The sequence below is a fragment of the Magallana gigas genome, chromosome 3, assembly GCF_963853765.1.
Source record: "Magallana gigas chromosome 3, xbMagGiga1.1, whole genome shotgun sequence".
Lineage (NCBI taxonomy): Eukaryota > Metazoa > Mollusca > Bivalvia > Ostreida > Ostreidae > Magallana > Magallana gigas.
In genome coordinates this window covers 52,123,779-52,139,121 of record NC_088855.1, presented here as the reverse complement: position 1 = coordinate 52,139,121, position 15,343 = coordinate 52,123,779, and the positions used below count along the sequence as shown (strand labels likewise).

Here is a 15,343-nt window from a genome sequence, read left to right as displayed (position 1 = left end):
GTACGTGCAGTTTAGTACGGCAGTTTTCGAATAATAATTTTTACACTAATAATAATTGAAATTTTCGATTTCAGATTCAATATAAATGCATTCGACAAGAATTTTGCTGACTCGAAACCCAGACGGTGTAACAAAAAATCGTCTAGTTTAAGATTGTGAAATGCAGTCTGTGGTTGCGTTCGTTATTGCAGAGAGCACTTCTTACACACCAATCTTAATAAATCATTCATACAAATTGACTTGATAACTATAGCTTTATAAATAGCGTCTTTCATTTACATTAATTAAAAGCTTCAACACTGTTGGATCCCTTTTCCTTGTCTGGTTTTTTTTAATATTATTTGTCATACCATTTTTTTTATTGAAAATAAAACATGTTAAAAAGATTCAAGGTCAACTTAAGGAAACTTTTCTAAGTCAAAAGATGCATATTTTATTTTGTAAATGATTTGAATTACAATGATTGACAAGGTTTTCTGTGCAGTGAACAAACACGTACAAAGAAGAAGGTTTTTGATTTATCTGGTTGGATTACTGATTTCATACTTGATAATGCCTTCAAGTTACGTTTTAAAACGGGTTATGTAAATAAACATGATTATTCATTTTCACACGATGGCATCGATTCGTTTTGAAATGATTAATGATTTATTTACAAAATACCATAAAATACAATAAAATACCATAAACACACACAAAAAATAACTTACAGAGAATGAAAAAGGATTCGTTACTTATCAAGTATTATTAATATACATGTAATATCTTCTGCTGCAGAATAGGGTATAAAATCAAACAAGAATATGGTTCTAAAAAATTGGAGTATTATAGATATACAAAAACGATTTCTTTTTCATATGTTAATGTATGTACATGTATACGTGAAATTAAATAATTCCTCCCAAATGTAGATTTGATATGCATGTATTTTTATTTGAGTTATGGTCATTTTAAAGTCTACAATAGAAGAATTTAAGTAAAACCTGTTGTAAGATTGCTGTAAATGGAACCGTCAAGTTGGATAATAATAAGATTTTTAAGTATGAAATATCAAGAGCGCAATTATTGTCGGTTTGTGAAATGGAACGTCCAATTTCCATGCCTTACACCTTAAAAAGGATATCAAAAATATGTGTGTGAAGTACTTGTTCAACAATTGTTTAATAGAATATGTCTTACATAAAAATAACACCAATTATTTCACAGATAAAAAAATATTTATAAGAAACAGCCATTCCAACATTGACGTAATTAAACTGCAAGAATACAAGATTTAATCTAAGTATGCTGGTCAAATCACTGCCAAATATTCCACCATAAGGATGGATATCAAAATAGGTACCATGATCAATTAAAGCTGTTCAGTGACCAAGCAAAGACTCTATTCAGGTTAATTTATACCGATTTTGAAAAGAGTACGTACAATTATTTAATTGAGGACCCTTTACTTGATGGGCAATGTTCGGACCAAGATAGCCTTGTTATTGATCCGTATTTGCAATATTCATAACTATTTCAAACTTAGCATTGTATGTTTTCACTTCACCTCGTACCAAACACATAAAGTTGGCAATACTTGTTTCTATAAAATTAATTTGCTCAAATAAAATAAACTATTTTTCTTAACATTGATTTTTTTTTTAGAAAAAACATGTACATTATTAAGATCCGCATGCATTGTAATAAATCTGTTAAGTCGGGTAAGCCTTTTAAAAAGACGTTACTTAAAAAGAATTTGAATCGGGCTCTTGGATATTTTAAATAAATACAGATGTGAAACAAACGCTCAAATTTCCGCCTAGCACACACAGTTTACAGTAAATTAGCTTTATTCGTTCTTCCAGTCATAAAGTCATAAAGCACTTAAGGATTCGAGACCACACACGTTATCAAATAAAACAAACGCTGAGCAATAAGTATTGTAATGGCTGAAAGATCAGAACTTACCGGTAACTCTTACTTTAATATTATCATTGCGTGATTTGTTGCAACTCAGTATTGATATAATTTTATGTCTTTCTCAGAAAAAAAGAATGGTCATATTAAGAAAAGAGTCATACTTATTTTGGAACTATAAATGATCAACGATCTCTTTTGATCAAGATATGAACCACGTAAGAATGGGAATTAACACAACAGTCTACGTATGGTTCCTCTTTGTGGAACCAATGTAAAAAAAAATTGATTCAAGCACTTCATTGGGAAACCTTACGGAAATGTTTTTAAAGTAAAAGGCATTTGATTTTGGAGAGAAGGATTCTTATCTTTAAAAACCTCCACTACACATGTATGTTACCAATTGAACTAGTACTTGCACCTCTCCTAGGGAGGATGATTTGGTGATTCTGTGATTAAACAAAACTCTATTTTAACTAAATAGTAAATAATACGGTTATTTTAATGAGAATATATTGATTTGCGGATTTTGAATTTTTATTTTAGAATTAAAAATAGAATTATTCATATCCAAGGTACCTTATCCTACCTCTATCTTTTTAGAGGTCCGTGTTGCTCTGCTTTGAGATTGTATTTCGTTTTATGGACTTTTTAGATGGTTGACAGTTTGTTATTGTCATTTTTCATTCTTCTCAATTCGGACAGTTGAAAAGAAATTCAAACCTCATATATCTTATAAAGTCAAAGGAATTGTTATAGGATACATTATCATTCACGGTAAAAAAAAATCCCTTTAATAACAACATATGCTTAGTCTTAATCCTGTATTTACGAAATAAGTTTACTCTTTTTATGAATATTTTAAATAAATGTCATTTGAGCTTTCTCAATAGAGATGTAAGATTGTTTAATAAATGGGGAAAAAACTAAAGTTTATATTCTATGAATGTTATTTTTCTTTTATTGATTTTAAAAAGGATATTTAATGCTTTAAAGATAAGAAATGTAGTTGACATACACATGTACATTAGCTAAATCGACCACAGTATTCATACAATTTCTAACATATTTGCATATCTACACTGAACCAAAGTTTACCCAGTATATTGTTTTTGCTAAATGTAATGTCTTGCCACCAGGGTAACTGATTTCAACTCAACTTTCAAGTAACTTTCAACGATGTATCGATCTTGACCTCTGTTTGTTACGTGAGACTTTGACCTTTTTTGAATATCACAAACTTTTCCGGTTTGGTTAAATTTTGTCCAAAGAATTCGGTTTGTTTTAGATTGCCGATGAAAATGACGATCAACTTATAGAAAAGAAAGTATATGTTATGCATGTAAAAAGTTTACTTCGGATTGCTTAAAATTTATAACGATGTCGAAGAGAAAATTAACAACAGATTTAAGTGAGTACAATTTGTCGTATGAACAATCAAGCCACTAATATTCCATCTGCTCTGACCCTTTCTTAAGGACGTTGTTTACTCAGGGTTTGAGTTCTCAAATCCGGATTGTTAAAAAGTTCAATTTAATGAGTAAAATTTGTTTTAAATACAAAAAGTATTTATGAAATGAACTATAATTGACATAACAATCGATATTTTTACTAAATTATGGAATTGACCTACTTATTTGAAAGTGAAGAATAGCACGTCCATGTAAGGTCTACAACACACAGTAGTTGGTTTTTCATTATCATTAGTGGAATTTTTTTTCATTCTGAGTAAACGTCATCCTTAATGATCATTTTCCCATTTAAAATATTTTAATGGAAACAATAGTCTAATATTAATCGCAAAATGTTGCCAATTATATTAAACACTCGCAAAAATACAAATTTATTGGGTTTTTTTTATTTCATCACGGGTAGTTGGTTTTAATCAGTATTGTCTATTTTATCTGCGCTCAAGGATATATCAGTTACAACATTTTTAAAATGTTTAAATTTTCAGATTTTTTTTTATTTCGTACTAGATCTATCTAAGTGAACACCTAAAGTTCTGTTAAGTGTATATCCTGTACCGGGATTAATTGGAAATGAGTCGTGCATGAGATTACACAAATTAAATAAATTGTAATCAATATCAAATCAAATAACAAACTGTCGAAGCTGTGTAAAAATATTTTGATTTCATATAATTACATGTAACTTGTTTTAATGAAGATTTATAGCTTGATATTCAAAGAAAACTTATTATTTACTTGCTGAATGTTATTTGCAGCCAGGACTCTTCATACATTGAGTGTTTGTAGGTGCCATTGTGAAGGTAGGAGAATTTTTAATTTTAATATAATACAGCCGAAATATTCATTTTTTATCAATTATAAAATATGATAACTCCATTCAGTTGTAAAGGTAAAAGATAAATAATACTTTAACTAGATATACAATTTTGTTCATAAAAAGCAGCAGAAAGCACAAAGCAACTTTAATCTATTATTTTATAAGTTGAAAAAGTTAAGAACAGGTATCTTAACCATTTCTTTTATATTTTCATAATACATAGTAATTATTCAGTCCGTGCGGCATATTTGTTCTTTGATTAGTTATTTATCATATTCTGTATGAAAATGGAATAAAATGGCATAAAATGCATAAAACAGTTACAATTCTACTATAGGGCGTCAAGGACTTTGGTTTGCGTACCGTGCAGTCTAAAGTGCTAAGTTTTTGTTTCAAATATATAATTAGTTCACCTGAGTCACTCCGTCCTTCGTCGTGCGACCACTGTTAATAATTTTCATAGGGCCGGACGGGGGGGGGTTAATTTGAGAGTGCAAAGGGCCAACCCCATCCCATCCCACTCCTCCACTCATGAATTAAGATTTTGAGGTTTAGAAAAAATATTTTAGTTTTGGGTTTTTTCTGCCTAATCAAGATTTTTGATATGCTGCCCTTCCAATTTCATTCTGCTACTGTTCCGTCGCCTATGCATTTTTACACTCATGAAAGTCTTAAATTGTGATGTTGTATCTTATTGTACACAGTAATCAAAAGTACATGCATCAAATTCCTTTGACTTCACACTTTTGATAGCCGAAGAGCTATTAGAAAGTGCGAATTCAATTTATTTTAATCTGATAAGTAGCCATTAAAAGGCCTACAGGCCTTTCTTTTACAAAAATTTAACAATGTTTGGCCCCTAGATCTAGGGTATAGATAATCAGTAAATTGCTTCGACCCTTCCCGCCCCCTTAATAATTGATGTTTGCAAATATCAAATAATGATAGCGGGAGTAACAGTTAAAAGAACCTTGGATTAGGAATTAGACTCCAACATCAAGCATAAAATGCAAACATGATACCCCCTGACAGGTCCATCTACTGGCCATGGTACTCAGGTGAACGTCAAGGTATGTGAAACTCTTGTTGTTATTATCATTGGTGGTGCGGTGCGGGGGCGATGTTAATGTATTGTTAAGCTGTTCACAGATATTATATATTGATGAAAGTCACAACAGATGGCATGTCCCTCATATTAAAAGGTGTATTGTCACACAATACAGATTATCAACAATGGTACTGAATTGATAATATACTTACAAAAAATGTTCAAATACTCCCATATTGTATTTTAAATAATTTTTGTGGTGTAAGATTTAAATGAATGCACTGTGTAATTGTTCTAAAAAGCATTTTTGAGTTCGTTTTTATGAAACCAATTCATACCTGATATTTTTACGCAATTTTTCCACTAAATCACAAGTAAGATGTTTTTGTAGCAAAAATCACAACGTTTAAGATTTTTGAGACATATTTTATTCATATCAAGACCTTAGAAGGAAGTAAAGTTGAAAAAAGGAAAACTTATCAAAGACCAGAAGACATAAAGTAAATGTATATATTTTAAAAGTGTAAAATGCTCTCATGCATTTGAAATTGTTTGGATATGTATAATTAAATGTTGAAATGTTGAAGTATATGAATACTGATGAATACATATTTATAATGAAAGCAATGGCTGGCCTTTGATGTTCTTTAGCTTGTTTGTAAAACTTTAAACGCCCCATACCTTTTCTTCCTCTAGGTACGAAGAGTCAAACTCCAGATTGTAGAATTCTGTCGGGAAGCTGCTGGGATTCTTCACAATAATCTCCTGTTCATCTCCACTGCTGTGAGGTAAAATTGGACCGAATTCGACAAGATTGCGATCAAACTCCAGCCTGGGTTCCAGGCCCTGCCCACGACACAACAGCAGGATTCTCTGGCTGCTCTGGTAGATCCGGATCGGAATCCTCTGCTCATAAAATTTCTGTGGGGAGACGTAATAGTAATTAGACAGAATACATCACCACTTTACTGTGAGATTTTGTTAAACTCTAGAAAATGAAAGTGAAAGTTACCTCCTCTGTGGGCATAAACTTGACTTGGACATTGATTCTCTGTCCGGGCATTAAGACTCCGGTGGGAGGCATGATCTCAAAATGACGGGGCTTGCTCTTATCTTTGTCCTTCTGTTTTCTCCGAAGGTGCATCGGGACATGTTTCTCAGCCTGCAAAATGAAACAAATTGTACTGCTAATCAGAAAACCTTAGACTCAGTTTATCTTAACATTATAAAATATACATGTACTTACATACAACAATTAAATGTAAAAACTGCAATGGTAATAACGCTCAAAGATGGGAGGAAATCTTTATCTATTTCATCTAAGAACATTTGGCCACAAAAATAAAGTTGGTACTTTAATAACATATTCAGCAAGGAGCATGAAATAATTGTTGAATGTGTCATCTTATCGCAGATTCAATTATATTTTAAACCAATACGTACAACATTCTATTTTGTTACCTCATATTCTAATATATATAACTACAAATGAAGGCAAAAGCAATTTGTCTGCTTAAGAAGATGGTCCAATAAAAGGTAAGAAGGTTGTGGTTAAAACAGAAAAAATGATGGTGTCACTTTTTCCATTCAAATAGAGCATGTAATTAAAATTCTGATTGAGAATTTGAGCGAAGTGTTAAATCAGGAGACGTCCTTTATAGTAAATTAAGTTTTTTTATATGTGCGAAGAAACATGAAACTTGTAATTGATAATTGAAACTATTCGAGTGGGTGTTTTTTAGAATTTAAAGTGAAAACCGTAGAATGATAATTGCTAATGATGAATAATATGGTAAGTTTAGGATGTCCCATTAAAAAAAACTGCTTAGTATTGGTTAAGAATGTATGAAAAAAAAACAATGCTAGCAGTTAAAATCCAAATAGAAAACAGACATTAATTTGACAATTGTTCAAAATGAATTGTATATTCACTTTGCATAATAGAATTTTTGCCAGCCAAATGAATACCTAAATAGTAAAATATGCATTGAAATTGAATTTACCAAATGAGTGAAAGGAACTCTATATTTTTTGTCTTCGATATCGAATAAAATCTTTAGGTTTTCAAAATTAATTTTAGAATTATTGTAACAATCCTTGAATTAAGAATGAAACTTAAGCCCTAGAATTTTGAACATTTACTTTTTTGTATTCGATTTTCATTATAATTACCTTTTCATAACTTTTTAAGAAGACTGAAGTAATTAAGAAAACTTGAATTCAATTTTAATATTTGCAATGTTCTGAAAACATCAATTGTTAAGCATTAAACAATCTTTTTTAACATTTTAGAAAACATAATTTTTACAATGAGAATTAATTACATGTATATCAATTTCATAGATTTTCGCGCCTTTTGTTGCTGAAAGAGGAGTTATATGGAATCAAGAAATAGAGAATGGGAGGTTTATTGATATAAAACTCGCCAATAATATTAATTTGATTGCTTGTTTTGATAAAAAAAAAATTTACAATTTTGCGTGTCAAAATATTAACTAACAATGACATTGGTATGCCTATATCGTAAATAGCAACACGTAATTTGTTTTAAAATAACCTTTCCTCCATATAACCAAAAGGTGATGCATATTTTTGAATTAAAATTCATTGAAAATAAATAAAGCGCAATTTTTCTATAAAATCTAAGGATATGATACTGCAATGGCCTGCTTTACTAGAAGGTAAGTTGGATATGAAATGGTGTCTGCCACATGTGAAAATAACATAAAACAAAAATCCCCGTGAACACCATATGATTGCATGTGTAAATAGCATAAAACAAAAATCCCAGAGAACACCTTTGCATGTGCAAATGAAAGAAAGAAATTATAATAGACTATTAATATGTCTTGATTGAAACAAAACTGACTCATTTATTGTAAGGAAATTTTATTAACAAAATGAATATACATGCATCAAACTGATGTTCCTTTGCAAAACATTGATTTACTAAATGAACATAGTACACCTTAATCCAGGAATAAAAACTCACTCGTATATTGCTTCATTCCAGGGACTGGTATACATTAATCACAAAATGCCAACATTTTTATTTTTAGCAGTTTACTTTTTTTTATTCTGAACAGCAAAGCAAGACAACGATAACTGTTAGTGTTTTAAAAGGCTGTTACAAGTTACCTCCAAAAAACAGAATTTTAAATCATTTTTAAGGGTTCTTTTTAATTTTAACATACCTCACTGTCTCTGTGAATTGTTGGAACTTTATGAAACCTTCTTAAAGTCGTTTAGATATATCTTTAGGTAATAAAGAAATAATAGATTCTTTAACAGTTGTAAATGAAATTCAGCTTTACCGACGGAAAAAGTTTTGTTAAAGTTTCTGTTAAAATTCTGTTTAATTATATCAATGGACTCTTTAAACTTTAACAAATAATCATGAAAACAAGTAGCATGTAACAATCTCAAGTGAATATATGGTATTTAACTACAGTTGCAATTGAAGTTTTCCAAAATGCTTTCAAGCGTGTGGAAGCAGAGTTATTGCTTTTCAAATTTTTACTTTCAACTTCCAAAACATTCCTTTATTTAAAATGAATGTTTCACATCAAAGATAAATTGCAACACCATAAACAGTCTTAAGAAGGACAAAAAATCATGCTAGTTTTATCCATATTTCACAACTTAAGAAAATCAATAAATAAATTTGTTTTATTTATTTAACATTCTTCTAGCATTATGATCCACAAAGAGAATAAATAAATTCCATTTATTAAAATTCAAACGAAAAAGCCTTTAAGATGAATCTGTGAAGCAACCCGGTCTTTTTTTCTTAAGAAAACATACATCTGATAAAAAGAATTTTCAATAGAATAAATTAGCTAGCAAAAAAGAGAAATTAGTGCAATGGGTTTTTACAGGGAAAATTCCTCACAGATGCATTTTAATTGTAATAAGACAGACAGATTCCAACAAATCTCGTATTCCTGTGAATACGAAGACTAGAAAATATTTAAAGATGGCTTAGATAACCTTTAAAGGCATGGTCACGAATTAAGATGAAATTTGTCAACCTCGTTTTCTTTTTTTAATGTTTACAATGCTTTATGAGGATATTTTTAATAGCCTTCCAAACTTTGATGTCAGTAGTGTAGTTTTAATATTTAGTTGTTCTTTTTCGTAGTTATTTTTAAACACAGATAAGTCGTTTTTAGAGTTGGTCACTTGAAATAAATTTGACACTAAAACTTTTTTTATTGTCTTATTGTAGTTTTAAGTTTGCTGTCATTCTAAAATGAGCTATTGTATACTCCTTTAGTGATCATTCTAAAATCCCAACCAATTATATCTTACAAAGAGTTTGTGGTTGAAAAATCATTGCGTTTATCAATTTCTTCAAAATATTGCTTTGTTTTCGTCACAAACGTAAAGTGATACACTCGTTAAAAGAGAAATACTTGAATAAGCACAATGTGGTCTGGATGTGGTAGCAACACAGTTATATGAGGAAACGCTTTTTATATCCCTCATATCGTCGACCAACATGGGGTGGTTTAATTATTATTCATCCTTTAAAGAGACTATTAACCCCCTCAAATATTTTATGTTTTATCAGTGTAAAATTTACTCATCTTCAAAAAGTACGAATTTTTTTAACCCTCGTTATCTTGAAAATATTTAATACATTAAAATAATAAAGAATTTTTTTAAAAAGCTGTACGAAATAAAATATCACTTTTGGTATATTATTCTTTGCAACATTACACATAATCTCATTTTATAACCTCTTAAAATCTTTTATAAGTGAACAATTTTAATGCGTAGGGGTAGAAAAAAAATAATTTACTCTCTAAGCAATTACTTGGCAAAAGTTGGGTTTAAATATGGTAGAGTCAGGTAAATGGCATTCCTACTAGCTCTAGCTAGTGGCTTTACCCTTTAGCTCGATAAGTAGACATGCCAGAGGACCCGGGCTCAAACCCCAACAGAGGCAAAAGTCTCTCTGTTACGTGATTATGGTTTGTTGTTAATCTGATTGCAGAAATAAGGAAAAAAAGTGTGATTTTCAAAGACATTAACTTTTTAAGATGTGAAAAGGATATTCACAAAAATATTAAAGAATTTAAAATATGAATTAAACATCCAAAAACTAATCATTTTTAATAATATTCTACTTTCCAAGCAATTACAAGGCAAGTGTTATGGTAAGATTATAGTTTTACTGTTATCTGTTGATTTAAAAAAAGTTATGAAAAAAGTGTCCATGTAAGACATAATTTTTCAGATTTGAAAATACTATTCACAAAATATTACAACCTTTACAAAATAAATTAAAAATTCAGTGTTTTTTTGCGATAAAGCATAATACTGATCATTATTGTCCTCCTCTTTTGTTAAGGTTTTCACACCGTGTTGTTTTTTTTTTGGTGTAGGAATAAAACCTTGACCTATATTCAAACAACAGAACCAAACTAGTCTACCTAGTTCCAGAATAAACTAGAAATCTTGTGATACTTGATCTTTTGAAAATTTTTCAGAGAATAAGTTTTATCTTTCAACACATCGCATTTGAAAAGGTTGCCTTGAGTCGGTGTGCGCATGCATGAAAATTTATTGAAATTGGCACATGAAACATCCTTCATTTTAAATGCACGCGTTATGCTTTTAATGGTCAGATTTCTTTGGGTAACGAGAACCTACACATCGAAATTTCAAATTTCCCTTACTCATTCTCCCTTAAGTTTAGTTCATGTTTCAATTTCCCCCTTATTCAACCTCACCTAGATTAAGTTCATGTTTTACAACAAAAAATGTGAAAAGCGTTGACTTTCATTTTATGTATTAATTCAAAATTAAGTTGTTTCTGCTTAACTTTAAGTTATAACAGTATCTAAAGGAAATTGACATTTTTTGTTTTGCAGTTCACTATTATCTAATAAATAAATTTCATATATTTTAACTAAAAATTTAAATGTTACGTTTCTTATATCCTTATACAGAGCTCTTATTTTTAAGAGGATTTATTTAGTCTCAAAATGGCAAAGACTATCCGTTCATTATTAGACAAATGCATGTAATGTTGGTGAATAAATGATTCAATATGGTGACGTTTTAAATCGACAATTACAAAGAAATGTATATAAAATAATAGCATACGAAATAAGCACCAAGGCCATCGGACCAATATATCATTTTGTGCAAAAAATAACAATCATCATCAATTTACGCATTGTTTTTATATAGTAAAAATTGTCTGCAAATATATACAACGTATTTGAAATAATATATAATGCGTAATGAAAATCCTCTCTTTAAAATGTCCTGAATGATTTAAAGGTCATCAAGTACTACACTAGCGCCCCCGACAGGTTACCAAAGGTTAATAATTTTATAACATCATCAAAGCTACTTGTAACAATATAATTTTACAGTTTGTAACAATAACAATTAAATGTATGTGAAATACTGTGTATATGTTATTGTTATTATATGGTGTAGGTAACTAACACAACAAAATGGTGAACAATGGGCAAAGAATTTAGAACAAATACCTTCACAGTCAGGAAAAATAGCCAAAGAAAAGGGATACAGGCAAACGATAATGTATAATTCAAATTTAAAAAGTTATTCCGATTATCTTAGTTAAAATTGAATCGATAGAATTATGGCAAATACTCGGTGTATGAAATATCATAAAAATAGTGCCTATTATTGTTAAAAAATAGAATAGTGTACAATTATATATATATATATGGATTCTAAAGGAAAAAAACTCTTGTTTTTTCGCAAATATTTGCTCGAAATTATGAGATTAACAATAAAACATGATTCAATAGACAAAAAAGCAGTAAAACGTCAGGTTCAATGACTTAGTGAATTGATACTGTGGTAATAAAATGTGATATTGCATGTAATGTTAACTAATATATTAAAATAAATCAGACATTCCAATCATAAATTATTTAATACAGAACACTGTGCCGGATAATTATGCCAGTCCCAAGATGGCTTTTGCAACCGCTTAAGCAATTTCGGAAAAATTCATACACACATCTTTTGTTTTTAGTGTGCTTCACCTAACAGGTGAGATATTTACCTTTAAACATTAATATCCAATAGGGAAATTATAATTTCCATAGGAGAAATGATTCTCCTACAGGAAATATTGACAATCCTGTAGGATTTTCTAAAAAATCCTAGAGGAATTATATTTCCTGTGGGAGAATGATATTTCCTTTGAGAATTTGATTCAGACAGGCCGTTTTCCTATAGGAAACTAATATCTCCTATCGGATTTTATCAAATCCTGTCGGATTTCAAATTCCTGTGGGACTTTCTTGTATTCCGATAGGAAATTTCAAATTTCCTGTAGGAATATAGTTTTTCTTATAGGAAAAATTATTTTCCTGTAGGGAGTTATTTTTGAAAGGTAAAATCTCACCTTATAGATGAATTATGATGATAACAAAGGTGGTTGTAAACTCTTTAAGCAATGATCTATCATGTGGCATATTTGCATTTTTTGATCTATGCAGCTTAGACGGGTGCAAAATGTCACCTTGGCACTGGCATAATTATCCTGCACAGTGTTACAGACTGTAACGAATAATTGACGATTTAAAATTGGTCTATTTTATGAATTATTTATCAGCAACTTAAATTTAGCATTATAATCTCATGTCTTAATTAATATCTATTTCAAGATTTTGTTTTTACTTCTACTTTTATGTCAATATTAATTCTTTTGATCGTCATTATGCATCAGCATAATTTTCAAATATTTGATATTAATTTTCAAGACTCGGTACAGAACATGCATTTAGATACAACAATGAATCTCATATTTTTTTTAAAATCGTTTTTATAACATTAAACGATTAAATGATTAGTTACGATCGGTTGTTTATGTTATAAAAGAAGAAAGTATAGTTTTTAAACGTAAAACTGCGGATTTACGTTTTACTATTAATTTAAAGTTAAAGAGCCCGACAGCAAATAACCTTGGTCTTGGATACCTGACCGCCCATCTATTAAAAAAAAACTATTAAATAAATTTATAAAGGTTTTAGTTATCATTAGTTATCATTTCCTCTAACAAATGTGAAATGTGAATGTATTCAAAATGTATTCAATGTTTCTTTTTGAATATTATCAATGAATATCATTGAAAAATAAGACCAAAAACAAAACAGTATATGCAACTTTCTAACATATGAGAACCTTGAGGTCATATACATGTATTATGAACATAATTAGTAACAATTTCTAATTCATTAATATATGTCACATATTTGGAAAGATTGCTAAATTTTGATGCAATTTGGTTTTATGTAAAACCTACAGCAACAATACTATGTTTACGTACATTTATACATAGAGCTAAAAGAAAGAAACATGTACATCTTTGAAATACCACCCATAGATATTTTAAACTTTTTGCACTCAACAAATTAGCGTTGACTCTTCGTAATTTAATGCTTACAATGTCTTTTTATAACTAATGCCGTGCCTGTAAGGGCTAATGTAATGTAACTTAATCTTATATTTTCTTTGCTGTCAACAAATGTGACCCCATTTCTACAATTACAAAAACAAAACTATTAGTGCGAAAAGGAGAATAAGGACATTATGGAGATTTATTTAGTAGGAAATATAAGCTTCACAAAACCTCTAAGTGTTCATCCTTATAAATCAAGTATTTTGAAAATTACATATTTATCACATATAATGAAATAAAATTTCAAACATTTCATAAGCGGTATATCTTCGACACAATAGCACAAATAAAAAAAGACAATACTGGTTAAAATTAATACCACGTGACGAAACTCCAAAACAAGAAATAGTGTTTTACAACACATGCAATTTTTGCGATTGACGTTAATCTTTAATAATAATCTCAAATGAAAAACACTTAATGTTTGCCGAACGACAATTTAGACAAGACGAACAAATGTGTTCATTACATATGATCGATACATTATATTGGGTGAATACTTTGGTCCAGAGTATATCGAATTATTACAGTGCTTATAACCTGTTTAAGTTTATTGAATCTTAGTGCTACAGTTTTCTTACAGACTTACTCACAAGCTTTGTGTACAAACACACTAATACACAGACATGCTAACCCACAAATGCACAGTTAGCGATGTTATATCCCCGCTGCAGTACGTTGCACGAAGATATAATAACAAAAAAGAAGAAATGAACATTAATGAAAGTTAGTTGATTTAACCGTTTCGAGATGGAGTGTTTTCGATAATTACAGCAGTCAGAGTTAAAAGTAACGTAAAATACAGACAATAATAAATAACATTCGAAGGTAGTTCTCCATTAACTGTTTCATTTTATCAAAAAGTTTATTGCGTGGACCCTGAGGTCCACGCAGAAAATATTGTTAAACCGGATGTTATTGGGAAAATTCAGCCTGCGCATGAGCTAGCCTGGTTCCTGTGCGTAATGGGTAGCTCAGGGAACTAGGCTAGCACACGTTTATCTGAATCGGGATCGGGATTCCGTGTTATATGCACACTCAAAGGCGCTGTAATTGTAAAATTGTCGGTAAACAGTATAGAAACCAAGTATTTCTTTTTTTTTTTTAAAAATGATTGGCATGTGATATGAACTATCAGTAATATGAAATAAGATAATGTTATGCCGAAACTACAACATGCATCAAATAGCATAACTTGCAATTTTTTGTTGTTTTCTGAATATACTCATGTAACTTATCTTTATTTTTATAGTAGGCGAGGCTAGAGAACTCCCCGATTAAATTTTTTTAAGCATTTAAGTATGATTGAATAATTATGTCACTGTATAAAAGTTTAAATCTCAAGAAAAATGCATCAAAATATGAAATTTTATTTTATTTAGACAAAGCTGTCACTGCATAGTTAACGAAGTAGTACGAATCGTAATGTGTGCGCAAATAGTAGAATTCACCGAATGCCTGATACTATACATGCAAACTTCATTCATAGATAGATCATAATTATTTTAGAAGTACGAACCCTTTAAATTCTGAGATAAAAAGTCAGGGCTATATATACATACATGTATACGTAATACAACGTACAAATTTAGTGGTTGAAGCAGAGGGCTAAAGTGGGTGGAATCTCTGATAATTTTAAGGCTTTCACGTTTTCG

At 30.0% G+C, this 15,343-nt stretch overlaps 1 protein-coding gene across 1 annotated transcript; it reads right to left on the bottom strand.

Moving 5' to 3' along the window:
- Positions 1-5,168: 5,168 nt before the first annotated feature.
- LOC136273462 (hydrocephalus-inducing protein-like) lies at positions 5,169-13,218 on the bottom strand. The gene is made up of 4 exons (XM_066077893.1): positions 13,207-13,218; positions 6,246-6,395; positions 5,915-6,154; positions 5,169-5,324 (listed from the first exon to the last, which is right to left on the bottom strand). Exons 1-4 carry the CDS (start codon positions 13,216-13,218, stop codon positions 5,169-5,171), a joined length of 558 nt encoding a protein of 185 aa, XP_065933965.1.
- Positions 13,219-15,343: the final 2,125 nt, after the last annotated feature.

Bases quoted from the DNA above. Each gene is read 5' to 3' on its own strand.
- LOC136273462 (XM_066077893.1), bottom strand. The intron at 6,155-6,245 runs GTAACTTTCACT...GTCTCCCCACAG, and splicing joins AGTTTATGCCCACAGAGGAG to AAATTTTATGAGCAGAGGAT. The intron at 5,325-5,914 runs GTATGGGGCGTT...ATCTGTGAACAG, and splicing joins CGTACCTAGAGGAAGAAAAG to CTTAACAATACATTAACATC.